The 20,232-nt window shown below is 37.9% G+C and overlaps 1 protein-coding gene across 5 annotated transcripts in view; it reads left to right on the top strand.

Moving 5' to 3' along the window:
* sap130a (Sin3A-associated protein a) overlaps positions 1-20,232 on the top strand; it is a 33,039-nt gene that overhangs the window by 6,832 nt on the left and 5,975 nt on the right. For 3 of the 5 annotated variants that reach the window (XM_079627411.1, XM_079627410.1, XM_079627409.1), the window contains exons 4-20: positions 1,705-1,869; positions 1,971-2,091; positions 4,717-4,841; positions 5,896-6,020; positions 6,129-6,273; positions 6,451-6,541; positions 6,624-6,725; positions 8,144-8,285; positions 8,544-8,662; positions 8,756-9,043; positions 9,507-9,684; positions 9,898-9,996; positions 13,717-14,072; positions 14,988-15,230; positions 19,500-19,625; positions 19,780-19,883; positions 20,030-20,143. In XM_079627411.1, coding sequence (XP_079483537.1) covers positions 1,705-1,869; positions 1,971-2,091; positions 4,717-4,841; positions 5,896-6,020; positions 6,129-6,273; positions 6,451-6,541; positions 6,624-6,725; positions 8,144-8,285; positions 8,544-8,662; positions 8,756-9,043; positions 9,507-9,684; positions 9,898-9,996; positions 13,717-14,072; positions 14,988-15,230; positions 19,500-19,625; positions 19,780-19,883; positions 20,030-20,143 — 2,643 coding nt within the window. The remainder of the gene's footprint in view (positions 1-1,704; positions 1,870-1,970; positions 2,092-4,716; positions 4,842-5,895; positions 6,021-6,128; positions 6,274-6,450; positions 6,542-6,623; positions 6,726-8,143; positions 8,286-8,543; positions 8,663-8,755; positions 9,044-9,506; positions 9,685-9,897; positions 9,997-13,716; positions 14,073-14,987; positions 15,231-19,499; positions 19,626-19,779; positions 19,884-20,029; positions 20,144-20,232) is intronic. The other 2 variants (XM_079627413.1, XM_079627412.1) reach the window with 1 other exon arrangement.

The following is a 20,232-nucleotide window of genomic DNA, read 5'->3' as shown; positions in this document are numbered from 1 at the left end:
CTCCACTCACTCACACGTGATCAGAATACCTGATCTACTTGCTCAACTTTACTGTAGTAAACACAGCATAATGGCAAGTGGAAATATTGGTTTAATTCAGCCATATATGTTTGAACCAGAAAAAGAGAAAGAGCGAATTATACTGGCTCGTCTACAAGTCGATGTATCAGAATGGTAATGTGGTTTATGTATCACTCTTCTTTACAACGTCGAACACGTAATGGTAATTGATATGATTAGCCTTTGGCTTGACTACGTTATCAAACAGCTAATAATGTGTTGCTAGCGTTACACAAACCATGTTCCCGTTCACCATCTCAGAGCCAGACAGCTGCCTTCCAAAAATCAGGTATCCTTAGAAACGCTTTGAACATCATAGAAAGACAATGAAGAAAGGCATATAGTTCATCATAACGTTGTCATATACATCACATATATAATTAACCCGCTATATTGCTAAATGTACAAGATTATTCATATCAACTGAAAAATATTCCGGGATAACCTGGCTTCTTTTGAGACTCCCCTTCTTCGCAGCAGTTAATGATACTAAATCCCGCCCACACGTTGATGGGATTGGTTACTTGTTGATGTAAAGAACAGGGGCGATTTCAAACTGCCTTTTTGAGACTGTCTTTGGTGAACTTTCGTTTTCAAGGGGAAAATACTCAGCAATGGTATTGACTGATGAATTGCTCATAGTTTGTCTTAAAGCACATTAAACGTATAAACAACATTAAAAACTTGATTTTCAACACAGGGGGACTTTAATTTACGTGCTTGTGTAAAGCAATATGGGTGCATTTCAACCATTGAAATGATTGACAACAACTTTCTAGTGTTTTGAATCCTTTCCAACTTGAAGAATCCAGGTGAAACTACTTGGTGTAAAGGGTAGTGTACCTTGATTTTAGGGATACCAGGCATGGTGAAGTAATATAATAACACGATGTAGACCAATTTCGATTTGATGTAGACCTATATGATGAAATCAGGGGTTTTCTTTAAGACTGTTCATAACTTTAAGTCAGTTCCATATAAACGTAGATTGGCCTAATTTGATACCGAAAAGTAAGATTGATTGCCCCTTGACTAACTGCTAGTGGTTCATACTAGATCTTAAGACACTGTCTTTACATAATTGCTATGTTTATGCAACTGGCCTTAAACATTTGAAATTATCTAGAAGACCATCAAATGTTATGTTACATCAACTGTGTTGATTGCTTTCTCTTTACATTTTTTGTTGTTCAGAACTGAAAGACAGGGATAAAGCTAACCCTAAATGTTTAATCACAATCAATGTCACTTGATGCACATTTTTTCCAAGTTGTAATTATGAAAATATTCATTTTAATGTTGTTTATTATTATTTATAATGTATGATTATTTGTTTATTATTTATATAATATATATATTTTTTCATATATTATGTTGTATTTTATATATCGTTCCGGGATGTGTATATATGTTATATGTACAGTATGTATATACAGTATACAACACACACACACACACACACACACACACACACACACACACACACACACACACACACACACACACACACACACACACACACACACACACACACACATACATATATATGGGATACTTTAAATGCTAATTGTGAGTTGACCATCAGGATCATCTCAACTTTAGGCTACCTGAACTCACAAATGATATTTTTTGTTAATTCTCCAGGCTGCCCTGAAGTCACCTATGCCCAGTCGTCTTATAGCACCTGCTCCGGCTGTTAGCCAAGGGCATATTCCTGTTCCAGCCAAAGTGTCTGGACATATCACCGTTCCTCTTGAGAGCAGCATTGCTCCAGCCTCGATACCAGTGGCAACCATCAGTGGTCAGCAGGTATAAGCACAATCCACTAGGAACTTCGTCTAATCCGGTTTCTTTAGATACACAGTGTGCTTATTGTAAGAAAGGTTTTGAGATGAGTAATGTTTCTCCAGGGACAGAGTAACCTGCATCATCTTATGGCCACTAACGTGCAGATCTTCAGGGGCAGTGCACCTGCGCTACAGATTGGATCTCCTGCTCCTCCCCACACTTTTACCTCCCATCTGCCCAGAGGTCAGTGATTTCATTCATTCACTGCTGACATGTAAGGAATAATTGACGACGGGACTTTAAATTATTAGAAAAATCTTGCACTTATGAGGTGGTAATGCGGCCACGACGCAAAGTGCGAGGCATTAGTTTTCATCAATTCAACAGCCCATAGTCAATTATTCCGCTTATACTATGGTTACCACAGCTCAAGACATTGCTCAGATGATGTATTTTTAAAGACATTTGTCAAGTTTTTGTCCCTAAAACGCTCTTGTGTGTAGGACTAATTTCTTACGCATCTAATCCCAAGCCTCCGTTGCTAATTCCAAAACGTCTAGTAACGGAAGCTTGGGCCACTGATAGCAGACTTAGGCCCGGATCACACCTAACGCGTTTTTCAGGTTCGAAAACGGGAGGCGCACAGCACTGCTAAAAAAATACCCAATCACACCTGAAATAGCAGTTCACTGCATTTTTTATGTTGCTAAGCAACCACCGAGTCACCTGTCAGTGTAATAGCGAGCGCGCGCAAAAAAAAAACTTTGGTTTGTTGTCAAGTAAACTGTCACATTGTAAACTTAACAAAAAAAATGGACAAGCAGAGGGCGCTTGCCCTGGCTTTAATCGAGGTTGAGAGGTGTATAAACAAATCAGGAGACAGGGAAAAGGAGATACATAGTCTGTGGACGTTGAAGCAACTGTAAACTTCCGTCACGACCACAACGGAAGGCCCACCTCTCCATTAATTCGATTGGACAATGGAAAAAAAATGCGATGACGTCGGCCGCTTTTTCCGCTCGGAGTTGATTTTTTTTTCAACTTCAAAAACGCGAAGCGCAGCAGGCGCATAAACAGCGCGCAGAACGCTCACTGCCATAGGAAAACAATAAAACAGAAAAAGGCGCCTCTCACTGGAAAAAACACGTTGGGTGTGATCCGGGCCTAATGCAGTTATTAATGTAGTTAGAGAGAGATTAAGCGTGTGAATTACCTGAGTCTGTGCGTCTCTCAACTGTTCAGCAGCAGCGTCTCTAGTAATAGCGAAACTGTTTATCTGCACCAAGAACAGCGCCGTTATTATTACATCACTAGTGAGACATGTCAGAGAAGCGCTGACGACACGTTTCTGTACGAGTGTGTGTCCGTACTGTGTGTGCGTTTGAGTGGGAGAGAACGGGTGAAAGAGAGTGTGCTTTCCGTACATAATAATAACATAATTTTGTGGCAAAAAACATGGAAATAATTTGTCGTTTTTATCTTATTGTTTACTATATTTATTTGTTTGGTCAGTGTTGCTGTGGGGTTTGGTTATTTTGCTGTTATAGGCTGTAAGGACCTTTGAAATTACTGAAATCATTTGGCGAAGTGATATGGAATTGTAATGCGGGGTCAAAACCTGCCTGAACTACTTTAGCGTGCGTTTCCCTGAAAATAATTGCACACCTTAGAACGTTCGTCAACCAATCAGATTCAATCATTTGACAGCCCCATTAGTATAATATTGCTTGAAGGAATAGTTCACCCACAATTGGAAATTCTATCATTTAGATAGAAATGGTTCCAAACCTTTATGATTTTCTTTGTGAAAAATAAATAAAAATAAAAATAATGGTAATCACTGGTAACCAAAAATGTTCGGCTTCAAACGTTCTTCAAAATATAATCTTTTGTGTTCCACAGAAGAAATTAATTTATACAGGTTTGGAACGACATAAAGGTGAGTAAATTATGACAGCATTTCCATTTTTGGGTGAACTATCCTTTTAATGTCTTGATTATTTAAATAAATAAATAAAGTCACTTGGTAAGTTTAACATTTTTCACTGAAACTTGCAGGGCTAAAGCTGAAGTAGGCATGTGCAATGCACAAGATCTGGCATATTAAAAATTAAAAAGTGAAGATATTTTTCTCGTTGAGGTAAAAAGATGTCTCACAATATCAGCATGATGGAGTTGAGATTGTGGCAAAACCTTTTACAGTGCTTGCAATATGTTCTTCTGACTGATAATTAATTCTCAGAAAGTAAAACTGAAGTGACATTCATTACAAGATGATTACGGTAGTTAAAATGAGTTATAATTTTTTCAGTCATACATTTCGTCATTGAAGATTTAATAAAAAATAGTGTTAAATTATCGTCTCGTCTTGTGAACCCAATATCATGTATCGTATGTTCATGAGAAAAAAAATCAGTTTGAATACGGAAAGCCATATCTTTGTTATAGGATCCTTTCAATGGTTAAAATAACCACAGTCATTGCATGTGCTGCACTTTATTTGTGTAAAAGTTTTTATAAGTTTATTTTTATTTATCTATTTACCTTTTTAGAATTCAAAGGATAATAAAGATACTCATAGTCATAGATAAGTGAGATCTCGGATTGTCGCCCTAGAAAGTCTAAAAAAGTAGTGCTTTAAAAGTCCTTGAAAGCCCTGGACTTTCATTTTACAGTGTCTGTACGATGCCTGTTTTAAATACCTGTCATTTTCTGCATGTTTTGCACTGCTGATTTATGCTAGATATGACACACTTCACCTCTATGTGATAAAGGTGAATTTTTTGAAATTTCTGTTTGTTTGTTTTGTGACATGAACTGTAGCGTACTGTAATAAAGTTATATCTGTGCCTGTGTTTGGTGTTTCAGGCGCAGCTGCTGCAGCTGTCATGTCCAGCACTAAAGGCCCTACTGTTCTCAGACCAGCCGGAGGAGCCAACACAGGCCCTAGCCAACCTGCAGCTGTGCAACACATTATACATCAGCCTATTCAGGTGCAGAAGCTTTACAACTTACTGATCACATACAGTTAGACACAACTGTCTGCTCTGGTCTAAACAGCGCTTTATGTAAATGCCACGTTTAGAGCAGTGGTTCACTTTTTCAACTGTTCGAACTAATTCAACCAATTCCAAGACAAACATAATTCTGAACCTCATCTCTGATAGCCAGCTAGCCTTGTACCTTGATTACATATTTAAATCATACGAAAATAGCTCAGTACTTCAGATATAACCATATTCATATATTCACAAGCCATAACAACAGCGCATGATATAGTAACTACCCACAGGGTTCCTACACAATTTGAAAAGAATGGAATTTGATTTAAATTTCCAGGTCTAGATATGTATGGAAAAAAAGAGTTTCCAGACTATTCAGTTTTCTAAAATATAAAATTAAGAATGTCTGAAATATATTTATAATACAATTAGAGTGTTTTTATTTTTAGTGATCATTTAATGATTGTCAAACACAATGAATTAAATGTGCACAATTTCATTATGTAAAACTGTTTGTCTTCATCATAAGTGAGTCTCTTTTGAACTTCACCCAGGCTGTACTTTAATGTTTCTTTATCGTACATCAAACCATATTTACAGTATCAAACTGATGTCAGATATGTCAGAATATATGCAGGTTATAATTATTTTTTAAGGTTTCTTCTCATCATTTAACCTCATGTTCTCAAAAATAAATAATAATAATATTTACAGATGTATTATATAATATGCCAAATATAATGCTGTAAGAACCATTTGTAAAATATGATCTGAAAATATATAGAGAGGTTTGGAAAGTTGAGTCTGGAAAAATATGGAATTTTGAAATGGAAAATGTGTAGGAACCCTGTACCCAGCACTGGTCTGATGGTGGCACCGACAGTTCTGACAGACCACTCTCACTTCCTTAATGTTGAGTCCTGTTTTGTTTATGCTCTTTGTTTGATGTTGCTGTCAGTTTACACAGTTGTAAAAATGTATAGATCTACAACATCTTCCTTTAGTTGTTGAGAGTTCTTGATATTTACCCACTGTCTGTATTCAGTCTCGATCTTTGGTGACCACCTCAACGGCTGTTCTACCCACCATGGTGGCTCCCATCACAGCTGCTAGAACCCAGTCCCCAGTCATCAACACCCCTGTCACACACTCTGCAGAGATGGTTCATGGGTAAATTATTGTATCTATCTCTTCGATGAGCACTATAACTGTGTGTCATGATTAGATTGTTTGGTGCTATTCCAATAATAATCTTGAATTTACTGGGTTTTTTTTTAGGCGACCAGTAACCATTCACCCTCCACCAGCCGCCATCAACATCCAGCGTCCACCAAACCCCCGGGACACTGCCACTCGCATCACCCTCCCCTCCCACCCAGCTATTGGAGCGCAGAAGGCCCAGCCTCCTCACACCATCTCACAAGTCAGTATGAACCTATTAACTTTTAATGCCATGTCAGTATGAATGATTAACTTTTGATGCCATGAACCCACAAATATTACAATCCCCTGCTAAGGAAGTTTTTGTTCTTGCTGGAACATAATGGCAAAAACTTTCTTTCTATTACTTATGAACTTTGAGGGTTTTTTCTGTCTGCAGAAGCCAATCTTCAACACTGTGACCCCTGTTGCCGCTGCCACAGTAGCTCCTATTTTAGCTACCAACAGTGCTCCTTCAGCCACCACTACAGGTAACATTTTCCCCCCAAAATATTTCATCCACAAAGACGAGACATTTTCATGCAGTTCATAACTGTGTGTACCCCAAAACAGGCTCTGCAGCACATACCCAAATGACCAGTAGCACTATTGTCACTATGACAATGGCCTCTCACTCCCATGCTACAGCTGTGACCACCTCTGCTATTCCTGTTGGTAAGCACAACCCATTCTCTACATGTTTATAACATTCAAGATTGTTTCTCAATGCATTGCGAGTCTTTACAATTTTGGTCTTTAACAATTTTAAATCAATCCAGAACAATTCAGACCATTTTTATCCACAATTACAGATTGGGATTTATGAAGAGACAGAGTGCAATGCTAAAACTTTTGGCTAATACTTACTAGAATTAGATAATTTTGCCATATCCATTAATATCTATTTTTTTTAGTGAGGCAAACAGATGCAGAATTGAAATTCATTAAGGCAATTCATCAACTGTAATTATTGACAAAAAACCCAAACAAACCTGACTTTGACAAACTTTGAATGTTGGCTTAAAGACTTAAAGTTTGGCCCTTTATTGACTTTACAGCGGGATAGATGAATTGTTTTATAGATGGATGGATAGATGGATTGATAGATATATTGATGGGTGAATGGATGGATATTATGGATTGATAAATTGTTTGGATGGATGTAGATGGATCATTGTTTTCACCCGTGTAGCCTGATAAATTCATAATCTCCGGCTCTGTTTACACCTGGTATTAAGATGCGTTTTGGTCGATCGGATCACAAGTGAACAACGCATAATGTTGTAGCGTATAACAGCGTGACAATACAGGTGTAAACTGGGTCTAAAACATTTTTTGCTTGTCCACTTTTGACCACTTTAAGAGGTAGTCGATTAAACGCATTCAAACAGCCCCAAAAGACCGCCTACTCTCCACCTACTGACCTAATGCGTAAACATTATGGGAAGCGCACTAGCCAGATGGGCTTTAAACTGTCGGCTGGAGACCCAAGTTTGGTTTGAAGAGAAAACGTACCAAGTACAATGTTCTCTCACCATTCCTGAAAGTGGATAAAAGAGACGGATTAAAACACAAGGTGTAAACGGGAATGAGTCTCCCTTGTCTATTTGTGATCCGATCGACCAAAACGCATCTTAATACCAGGTGTAAACAAGGCCTCTGTAAGTAACAGGCCATCCAGATCCAACACCAGAGTAGTCTTAGTAATAGTCAAAAGTTGTCTATTGAGCAAGTTACCAAATAAATTTACTAAACCAATGAGCGCTGCATAAAATGCAACCTTGAGTGACACGGCTAGGTGTGCATTAAACTATTTTAATGCACTACATGCAGGCAAAGAATCACAGACGTGAAGCGGAGACTAGAATGGTAAAATGAAGCACAGTAATGAAGCGGATGACGTCATAGATTTATGGATGCGGGCCCCTATCCGCCCAGGCCCATATGCACATGCATACCCTCCCTGAATGCCCAGGCGTGGATGGATGGATGGATGGATGGATGGATGGATGGATGGATGCATGGATGCATGGATGGATGCATGGATTGATAAATTGATTTTCATTCTTGCTTAATGTTTCTGCTCTGTCCAGCTAAAGTGGTTCCTCAGCCCATTGCCCACACATCCCCACGTATCCAGCCAGAGTATCCAGGAGAAAGGACCAACCTGATTTCCATTTCAGGTCATCGTTCTTCTCCAAACCCTGTCAACATGGAAGCCCGCAGTGATAACAGGTGAATCTATCTTGAATTAATCCAGGGGTGTCCAGTCCTCCTCCTGGAGGACCACTGTCCTGTAAATTTGAGCTTCAACCCCAATTAAATGCACCTGAACTAAAGGTAATCAAGGTCTTCAGGATTACTAAAAAGGACCTTAGGACCTTCAGGTGCAGGATTGGACACCACTGAATTAAGCCAACTAAACCAAAGTAATCAGTGAATTAGCACTGAATTGAAGCTCGCTTCATGTTATCCATGCGTGTTCTTCTGCAGGCCGTCAGTGCCAGTGCAGTTTCAGTACTTCTTACCCACACAGTACTCATCCCCGTATCCTCTGACCCACACCTACACCCCCATCACCAGCTCTGTCTCCACCATCCGCCCCTACCCAGGTAAACACAACACGCATGCTCAACCAGAAACTTTGTGCTAATATCCAAATATTTCTTTGACCTCTAACACGGACTCTGTGCTGCTTTCCTCAGTCACGGCTCCAGCTCAGAGCCCAGCTCTTCCTGCTCAGGCTGGTGTTGGTGTGGCCACCACTGTGCACTTGAACCCCATGCAGCTGATGGCGGTGGATCGCATCGGCCTGCCATCTGCCCAGATCAGCACCCAGAACATCCAGTCAGCCTCTATGACTGCTCAGGGCATTCAACCTGCACCAATAGGAGTGCAGGGGCTGCATGCCACTGCACCAATCAGCACACAGAGCGTACAGCAGGCTCCGGTTTCCACACAACAGCAACAGCAATCAGAAGCAAAACCACCAGGTAATTTTAGCAGAACTTTTTTAATTTATAAGATATACAGAAACCGTGAGTGAAAAAATAAATAATTAGCTTGCCCTTATAGGCCAGTACTCAATACACTACATTTTTTTTCAATATTCTGGAGATGTAAATGTCACCAAGTTAGTGTTTTGTAGCTGATTTTGTCAAAATTGTGAAAATTACATGTGGTACATAATTTAATGGGTTTAAATCTCAAAACATAATTGTATTTTGTCATTTTCTAGCAATATAGTGAGTTAAATGTATAGCTGTATAAGTTCTGTGAACTGTTTTGTGAACAAAAATGATAAATGTTTTTCAAACATAAAATTAAATGCATATTTGTGTGTGTGGGGCTACTGAAAATGGTGTCAGGACAAATAAAATCCGGACTAATGACATTTTTTTTGGACAATGTTTGTCCTGCTCATAAATATTTTATGATATCTGTATTGTTATACAGGTGTCGTTTTGGCTGAAAGTCCTGCTTTTGTAACTAATCCAATCGGGAGCACTTTCACTGGCACGCAGTCCGTCACTACGATGGTGCAGACACACCCCCAGGGGGTGGGCACAGGTGCACCCACACTGGTCTCCTCCCCTCGGCCTAGCATCCTTCGCAAGAAACCGGTGAATGAAGGGTGAGTCAGCTTTCACTCCACATCCTTCATCATTGTTTCCATAGCATCTGTATTTCTAGTATACAAACTATCCATCATATTATGATCAATTACATTTACTTTCTCATTAATGGCATCCTGAGAAGTAACAGAATCCAATGTGCTCACTGTTTTATAAAGGCAGAGATGATGTTGATAAAATAGTTTGAGACCACTTTTGGGGTGTGTTTCTAGGGCAGTACGTAAAAGTCTGATCCCAGCGCAGCCGAGCGAACCTAATGCTGGCCGACTGGATAGTGGGATAAGACTGTCGGGATCCCCTCGCCCAGCGGGGTAAGCCCTGCCTGAAGATCCTTTATTATCCTAATAAGGAGATACAAAAGACAATGTTCCTAACACAGGGTTCCCACGGTCCTGAATACCCTGAAGATATCAGGGTTAAAGTTTGGTTTCCAGGCCTGAAAACCTCAAGAAAGAGAATTAGATCTTAACATTTTCCACATTTTCAAAATGCATGTAGTAGATTTTTTTTTTTTTTTTTTTTTTTGTAAATAATTTAATCCATGTAAATCAGAATATACTTTGTTCACCAACTGTGCACAAACACACAAGTCATTTGGTAGGGTTTCCAGAAGCACTAGGTACTTGCATGCATATATACTACACTGCCTGGCCAAAAATAAAGTCACTGTTTGGATTTAAATAGGCAAATGCTTCACAATCTGAGCCTGATGAATCTTGACATTGTCATCCTGGAATATGGCCACGATGTGTCTAACTTCATGGTTGTTTAAGAAATTATAAGATACACACTCCATTAATTAGGGTTAGAAGAACTGTCGCCAAACATATAACATGCTAGAAACATAATAATTACTACAACAATGATCATTGACTTAACTACAATCATAGACTCTTAAGCATTTGTCTATTTAAATCCAAACAGCAATATTTTTTTAGCCGGGCAGTGTATATACAAGCAAGAATAGAGAGAAAAAATTTAATTATTAGAATTAAATAGAGTAATATACATATAGAAAGATTGTACAAAAAGTACAAATAAGGTAGAAAAACGTAGTTATATACATCTAGATTCTAGATGGTGTAACCAGGAGGCTTAATGAACAGATGTACACTTTAAGTAAACTTTAAATATACTGTATAAAAATAGGTATGATAAATGTTTAATCTAAATTTTCTTTTTGACCTCGTCAATTTTAATCAAAATGTCATAAACTGGATCTTTTGTTAAACAACTTCTCTCTGGTGATGTGCTCCAGTTATTTAGTCTGCTTAAACCTGCCCAGGAGAGTGAAATAACGAATTACAAATGCTCATGTTACTGTAATTAAGATACTGTTTTTATCAGAAATTGTGCTTTAAAAAAAGTATGCACACCAAGGCTCTAAAAATCTCACACAGCTGACGTTTCGAGCATACAGGCTCTTCTTCAGATACTTTTTCCAGTTTTTTTTTTATTATTTCCTTTGTCGAGCACCCAACATGAGCATTTTTTTGCCAGTGATGTGTGTGTGTGCTTTTGCCCTGTTCTTTTTTTTTTTTTTTGCTTTAAGTACCGGTAGTTTGAAAATTCTGTACTTTTACTTGAGTACATTTTAAGAGATGCAACTGTATGTTTACTCCGCTATTTTCCCTCCGTTTGTGGTCGTTACATGCTTGTTGTTTTGGCTGGGGAGGTCTTGTGACTCCTGTCTAATCAAATCGTGCATATAAAACTTTAACCACAGCAGTAGATGGCGCCAACTGCTGTTCATCACGGTTGCTCTGGAAGCGCATCCTTCAAGCAGCAATTCAGTCGATATATCAGCATTTAATTCAACCTTTAATTTGAAGAAACATGTTAAGAAAAAAAAGTTAGATTTCAGCTTACAAGATGATCTGTTCTGTACAACTACAGGGCCTGAAATTTCAAGCCAAATCAAGTTCAACATTTTTTAAGAGAAGAATAAGAGCAGCTTATTTGCTGAGACCACCCTGGTCCTGCAAAGAGATGTGCATTTGTGGTGGGTTTTTTTTTTCCTTTTGGAAAAGTTTTCCCTGGTAAAATACTAGCATACTAGCAAATATCAGGATAACAATTGGAGTAAATGTAGCTGTGTAAAAGGTAGAGGTAAACAATGTTTAGAACAATGTGCATTTATGTATAATGTAACATATTCGGATGAATACATATAGCATGCTTAAAGGTGGGATTACACCACTTTCTGGGGCAAGAACGTAAAATCGGCACAGCTGTTATCTGATTTTTATTCAATATAAAATACATCTGATATCACTAACACTGTATTTATTATTTAATATGAAATAATACAAATATTCTATGGAAGTATGTAATTGCGCATTTAAGTTGAATAATGACATGCATGCATAATAACAGACAACTGTACTGACAACTGTTTTACTCAGGGTTCCCACGGGTCCTTGAAATCCTTGAAAGTTTGTGAATCGGAAAAAAAGATTTCAAGGCCCTGGAAAGTTTTTGAAAACGATCATAATAGATACAAGTCCTTGAAAGTGCTTGAATTTATTTTGTGCAAGAAGTTTTCTGGAAAAAAATCCATATTATTCCCTCCGGTCCACTAATGTGTTACTTCGGCAACACTTTGTGGCCTATACGTACTAGCTTGCTTGATTTACGTTGGTTAAGGCTGATTTATACTTCTGCATCGTAGTGTACGTCGTAGGCTACGCACGTAGGCGACGCCGTCGTGAGCATTTATACTTCTGCGTTGCTCTGCAGTTACATCGCCGAAACGCTAGTTGGCGGTGGCGGGTTTTAATGTTCCACTGTGTATAGATTCCTCGTGGCTGTTTTGATTTGGCTACTACAAGCAATGGCAACTGAAAGAGCGGATCATGTTGGAGCTGGAGCTTATCGAGTTGGAAAAACAGTCAATTTTAGTGAAATTTCTGAATTTACAGAACTTCTGAATTTAAAAATGGCGGGCGGTGCCGGAAACGCGTAGGAGGAAACGCAATGCTACCAAGCCGACCAATCACAATCATAGATCTTGCGGTCCGCGTCGTCGCAGCGTGTAGTTACATTTTTGAGGAGGTGCGTGTCAGGGTACGGCGTAGAGTATGGCGTATGGTACACGTCTATGCGTATGCTACGCCGTACCTACTGCGCGCACCCGACGCAGAAGTATAAATTGGCCTTTACTCGCATTTACGCGCTTCGTTAAAAGAGAAGTTCACTTGAAAATGAAAGTTAGCCCATGATTTACTTCTCCTCAAGCCATCCTAGCTTTTATATAGGGAGCTATACAGTTGGTTACAGGACATTACAAGTTTTTATCGCCTCCAAATGGCACTTTTCTCACTTCAAACATTTTTTTAAAGGCTTCCACTTTTAATGTGAAAAAAAAAAAAAAGTATATATATATATATATTAAGTTCAAATGGGAAAAAATAGCTCATAAATTTTTTATAAATATTGCGTAGTATCATAAAATCCCTTCAAAATTGTAAATAATCAAAAAATATTATTGAACAAAAATATATTACATTGGTTTTCCTGGGGGGAAAAAAGAGGTTGCATATCAAGGCTTCGGTCACTTTTGACCGCGACAGAGCCAAGTGTGACCCCTAAATGAAGATGACCAGAGGGTTAGGTCCTTGAATTTTAGGCTATTGGACCTGGAAAGTCCTTGAAAGGTCCATGAATTTGAGGTTAATCAAGGTGTGGGAACCCTGTTTACTGTACTTGCACTACATTTTTTGGAAAGTTGTATATGTTTCAGTTCTCTTTTCACCCCTGAACTATTAAATTCATCTGCCTCCATTTTAGTGCAATGGCCACATCTCAAAATCCAATGCATAGAGACAGGAAAATATATGTCGCTATTTCTGCTGGAAATGACAAGAAATTGGGTGTGATTAAAATAGATATATAATTCCTGTTGGAAAAATCATGTCGGAAAATGTGGGAACCCTGTTTAGTTTTTGGATGCATGTGATCTCATTGTCAAAAACTAGTTTTATGCAAGCAGATCTTAATGTTTAATGTTGTTCTAATCTTTCTGTAATTAGGGTGAAGCACAAATCTGATGTTCATGTTGCAATGGCGCCCCCAGTCATGGCAACTGTGGAGGCTCTTCCGAGTCATGGAGCTGAGCACCAGAAGCTGTCCTCTCCTGCTCAACATCATTCACAGGCCATTCCCAGCCTTCTGGCTCCACCAGCTCCGGCGCCACCTTCTCAGCCCACTGCCGTTCTCTCAGCCCTGCCCGCAGCCATGGCTGTCACTCCCCCAGTGTCTGCCTCCATGGCCAATGCAGTGGCTTCTCCCACCCAGCCAGCGGCCAGCAGCACTGCTGCCCTGAGCTCCACTCTTCCAGAGGTTAAAGTAAAACAGGAAATGGAGCCAATGGACACTTCACAAGCAGGTAGGTGTGCTTGTCAAAATTAGAGTCCACTTATCAGGGCTTGATACTTGCTTTTTTTCCCCAAGGAGCACATGCTCCTAATTTGACAAATTTAGGAGCGCATAAAGAACTTTATTGAAGAAAATGTATTTAAATTACTTTAATGCATGTTCTAAGCATTGAAATAAATCTTAGAGACATTTCATTTTTTAACTGAAATACCAATACTAACAGGGAAAAATATGTTCAGCATATTGTGGGACTTATAATTATAAACAAGGCTGAAAAACACTAGGACTCTTATTTTGAAAAATCTTTACTACTTCCATCCAAACACGAGGAAGATAAAATATGCACTCTTACAAGGGTTTTAAAACATATTACAATACAAACACAGTAAAGTAATAATTTATCAACAGTAGATCATAAGCAGTCCATTGTCATAAATGCACTGTATTCATTGATTGCAAACTGCTTTGAAACCGTGAGCCTATAGAACGTGCAACAGCACTGCGTTTTGACTTTGAAACGTGCAGCGCTCACTTATTTAATTAAATCATAGCTGGAATTCGTGATATAAAACTTTTGTTAAACAATTTAACACTTTTAAGACCTTAAATGAAAAAAAATGAAAATTTAAGACTTTAATGAGCCATGGATACCTACTTTTTATTCCCACAGGTACTCCTAAATGCATGTTACAGTTTGCACAGATCTTTTTTCAGTCGCCAATGCGAGTGAAATGCTTGCACTGTCAATCCCTGCCTATTCCTATACTGTCATTTTATAATCACTAAAAACAATTCTACATCCAATTTAAGTGATGTTTGGTCACATCGACTGTTTTACAATGACTTCTAATAACATGCTAGTCCAATGAAATTTTAAAGATGGAGTTTGGCCACACCATGTATTTATACATTTTTTTGATCGCAGTGCCCTTAGTTCCTTCTTCGATGGGTCCGGCTCCATCCCTCTCCTCCCAGACATTATCTTCTCAACCTGGAGACCTCCTGCCTGGGGCCTCCCCGAGGAAGAAACCCCGCAAACAGCAGCATGTGATCTCCACTGAGGAGACGGAGATGATGGAGACCAACAGCACAGACGAAGAGAGAGCTAGCAGCCGACCTCCAGGAAACAGGCCAGAAAGGCACGAGTCTCCACCTAGAGAATATGTTGGTGAGTTAATATTTATATATAAACATACACACATCCTTAGATATCTAGGTGCTGCATTAGCAACTGAAGCTGATTACTGTGATGCATCTGTGCATTTGCCCTTTTGGAAAGGTCAAGATGTGACCTTAAACTCATAAAAAATAATTGACAGATTCAGTCTGCACCATTCAACAGTCACTTGGAATAATATATATTTTTTATAAAAGGTTGGTTGTCATAAATTCAGAAACATCAAAATTATAAAACTACAGTTAATCCTTCTGCTAAATAAAAACTAGAGCTACTGATTCATTAAAAAAATATTAAATAAGCTGTTAATAAATATATTTTCACAGAATCTCCAAATTGATGTGGAAACAATATAAAGACAGTATTTTAAATGTTTTATACTTTAATGTTTATTTAATGGCATGTTAAACAATACAATGAAGGTCAGTATCACTGAAACTGATGCTGATGAATCTATTAAAGGGATTTATTTGTATTCATTAATTTTATTTTGGGGGTATAAAATGAGTTACTATTGCCAACTGCAAATTACTAGGGGTGTGCATTGGCACTGCCCTCACAATTCGATTCGATTATGATTCACCAGGTAACGATTTGATTCAATTCGATTCTACGATGCATTGCGATGCATCAAAATTCTACTGCACACAACAAGGCAAATTTTTCATCAGTCATGAGGCAATACAAGCAGTCATATATTGAACAACAGATTTTATTGGCTGCTATGTGTGTATTATCACTCTCCTGTATCTTTGACATAAATGTCATTAAACAAAATAAAATTAAATGGTACAGGGTATTGGATATGGCATTTTCAAAAGAAAAAGAAAAAAGAAAACATAAATCACTGCTTTCTAGGGCTGTAATCTCCCAGTCGATTAGTCGATTGTTGGTCGATACGTTTTGGCTTGACCAAAATTCTGATTGGTCGATTTTTTGCCGCATTCATTTCATCAGTTTTGCCGCATTCATTTCATTCGTTTTGCGCGTTCATTTCATCAGTTTTGCCGCGTTCATTTCATTCGTTTTGCGCGTTCATTTCATCAGGTGGAAAGCACTAATTGCTAATGGGGGTGTTTTCAGAGCACCTCTGTGTCACAGGTAACAGTCTGTCTTCAGAACACCCCCCTTGTTTTCACTTCTTTTGGATTAGCCCAACCCACCGGAGAAGAGAGACGGCTACTACACTAAAAAAAATTACTCTTTAAAATAACTTAATTCAATTATGGACAGTGGTTCCACACAAGCAAATTAAGTTGTATTAACATTAATGGATTTGTTTGACTCTATGTAAGCTCCTTGTGTTGTTACAACACAACTGAATTAAAAAATAGTAATGAACAATCTAATCCATGAAATTGATTCTCTGTAACTTAAACCGGTTAAGTTTAGCGAAAATACTTTGTTTATTTAAAACTGGACCGAACAAAATAAAGTGTGATGGATTTAAATAATTTCTCAATTGAACTTCTAGACTATAGCTATGAAAGAGCACTTATTAACATTTTAAATGTTAAGTTATGCAAAGCAATGCTCCTTCAGCCACAGGAACTTTCTTGAATCAGTCCGCACCCTAACCAAATGCTCAACTCTTCTCCACAATGGTAACCCACTGTAATTTAAATGGTTCTAATAATCACAATGTAATCGAATATTAAACACAATTACACACTATCAAGTCTTCCTTTTTTCTCATTTTCTCAAAAACACATAAAATAACACTTAATTTCAACATTTATTCTCTCTTAATTTAGCTATATGCAAAGCATGCTGGGAACTAAGCACCGCCCAGTTTCAGATAATGCAACACAAATCATTCATGTAATCCAACGCAAACAGATTAAGTAAACTTAGTTTTTTTTTTAATTCCAAAATTAAACCCTTTACGTTAGTTTAACGATTTATAATTAAGTATAGTGGAAAATTATACAGGTTAAGTTAATTAAACGCAATATAATAGTGTTTTGGAGGTAAAATAAATATATCTGTGTTACTTTAACAAAAAATAATTGGGTAAAAACAACAGTGCCACAAAACCATTTTTTTTGAGTGTAGAAGGTTTGCTGAATATTATTTATTTAATTGAGAGGCCGTTTAATTCACAGTCAGTCCTCTTCTATCATGTCAACAAAGACATCGGCAGTGTGGCAGCATTTTTTTTTTTAGAAGACGGAAAAAAATTATTGGAGCCCAATGCGCAGTGCCACTGTTTGTATTAGTTTTGAGCTATTTTTCAGTTATGCACTTTATTTCGTTTTTGCTCTTGATCTGGTTTGTTTAATAAATATTATTTTTTTATTCAAATGGAAGTGCCTTTTGTGTTTAGGAGTAGGCCTAAACGCTTTATGTTAGTCTATTCGTGTCTCAGCCGTGAAGCTGCGCTCCTGTGTTCAGCCTCGTCTTGTTTAGTTTCCCATTAACTTCGTAGAATCCGAAATGTGCCCAGATGTTCGCTTTTCCAAGCTTTGGGTGCGTTTTTAATTACCCGTCTATCGCGGTCATCTCCCTCCGCCTCAGCCATCTTGATTATTGTTGTTGTTATGCCCACGAAAGTAACTTTATTGTCCAACTTAAGGCCAGAAAATAAACAGTGACATAATCGATTATGGCACTTTGCCGCATCGATGCTGAATCGTGCATATCCCGCATTGCGATGCATCGCTGAATCGATTATTGTTGACACCACTACAAATTACCATATTTTTTATTATAATTTATTTTCAAGTACAGCACATTACAGCAGCTATTATGAATGGTTATAGCGACTTTTAATTTAAGTCAACAAAACCATTTTTACATAAACTCATAACAAATATTCATACAGAATGTGTGAAACTAGTATTCTGGCAAAAAGACAAAGGTACACAGCTATAGAGCAGTGCTCAACATTAACGCTTGTCCGGGACAAGTGGATTTTTTGAATGGGCAATGAGAATTTTACCTTAAATAAATATATATTTTTTAATAAATCTGGCAATGCGAACGTGATATTTAATTCTGATCTACCTACTTTAGCATTATAAATGTCATATAAATGTTACGTCACAATGTGATCTACTGTCTTTTAAAAACAATAGTCGAATTGTTCGTGTAAAAATTATTGCACCCGGTGTAAATGGGACCCATTGTTTCCTTCCAAAAATTTCCTTGCACCAAATATTCACCTTTGTTATGAATACCTTAACACTGTGTCCTAAGCAGATTCGATGTGACATGATAAAAGGTATATTTTCCATGTTACTCCATGATGTTTTTTTTTCTAACCATCTGCGACGATGACTCCATTTTAGCGACGCTTTCTTTTTCTGAGACGTCGTCCTGTTTATGTGCTTTATTAGGAACACTTTACAATAAGATCTCACTTGGTAACATTAGTTAATGCATTATAACTAACTTGAACTAGCAATATACAATGCATTTGTTACAATGTTTATTAATATTTGTTAATGTTAGTACCGGTAAATGAAAATCCAGGTGTTCATTGTTTGTTCATGTTAGTTAACAGTGCATTAAGTAATGTTAACAAATACAATATTTGATTTCCATAATGTATTCATAAATGTTGAAATTAGCATGGACTAAGATTAATAAATGCTGTAGAAGTATTGTTCATTCTTTGTTAATATTAACTAAAGTAGTTAACTAATGAGACCTTATTGTAAAGCGTTACTGCTTTATTTAATGTTAAAAGCATCTAATGTTAGTTTAAATATCATTTTGCGTGACCTTCATAGTCGTACTGAAAGCGACAATAGATAATTCACCTCAGATCTTGAAAATGCATGAAAGGAAACATTCAAACTGTGAACTCAATATGAACGGTCGTCTATCTATGAAAAATACTGTTTTAGTTAGTCAGTATGTATTTTTAATAAAAATGGTGAAATGTTTATGAATTTAATTATTTACTTCATATTTAATCCATTACGCTGCGAGTGCAGTGCGCACTTTTGATATTTTGATATTGTCATGTCTTGTAGTCGTGTCTGGTGTGGACAGACAATTTGCATGTCGCTGGAATCTTATCGCGTCAGGTTAGGACACTGTGTGATTCTTTGAAACTGAGGTTATGCATACAACTTATTTGTGTGTGAAACTGAGAAACCGTGTTTTAGTGTTCTTGCTAAAATCGCCTGATAGTGTTTTTGGTCTCTCTTGGTTGCTTTATTTATTTATTTCCCTTTATCTTTAGCAGTGTAAATGTGTAATGCTCCCCAAAATGAGTGTACACTTGTTCAATTGTAACTTTGATTAATGTAGATGAGGACGGTGTTCGCTATGTGCCAGTCCGACCCAGACCTCCCCTCACTCTTCTACGGCATTACCGTAACCCGTGGAAGGCTGCCTATCACCACTTCCAGAGGTACAGTGACATCAAAGTCAAAGGTAGGTGCCTTTCAAACATTCTGTCTGCTTTTTCAGTTTGGTCTTTGATTTATTTTGGTGTGCAGTTGATTTCTTGTTTCCTTGTGATAATGTTTATAGTATTGAATACACATATCATGTAATGTGAGAAGTCATCTTGCTTCTCTCTCCGCAGAGGATAAGAAAGGAAGCCTTCAGGACATGGCCAATCAGAGAGGAGTAGCATGCCGTGCTCAGGGCTGGAAAGTGCACCTGTGTGCCGCACAGCTGCTTCAGCTGGTGAGTTCTGCAGCTGATGGTTTTACTTCCACCATTTACTTCCAAAGAGTTTTATTGTGTTATACATGAAATATATTATTCTAACAGCCTGTTGTTGAGGCAGTTAATGTAACGGTTTAATGAATTCCTTTCTTGTTTGATGACAGTCTAACTTGGAGCATGACGTGTACAGCCGGCTGACCACCCTGCAGGAAGGGCTCATCCCAAAGAAGAGAGCGGGAGCTGATGATGAATTACACCGCATTAATGAGCTCATACAGGTTAGTGTCTCCACGTTCCTCACCATGGAAACTACATTGAATGGGTTCCAACTTGATGCCAAAAAACACCTTAAAAGAAATGGTGACTA

The sequence above is a fragment of the Phoxinus phoxinus genome (genome assembly GCF_949152265.1).
Source record: "Phoxinus phoxinus genome assembly, chromosome: 11".
Taxonomy (NCBI): Eukaryota; Metazoa; Chordata; class Actinopteri; order Cypriniformes; family Leuciscidae; genus Phoxinus; species Phoxinus phoxinus.
This window is presented reverse-complemented; position numbering and strand designations above follow the sequence as displayed.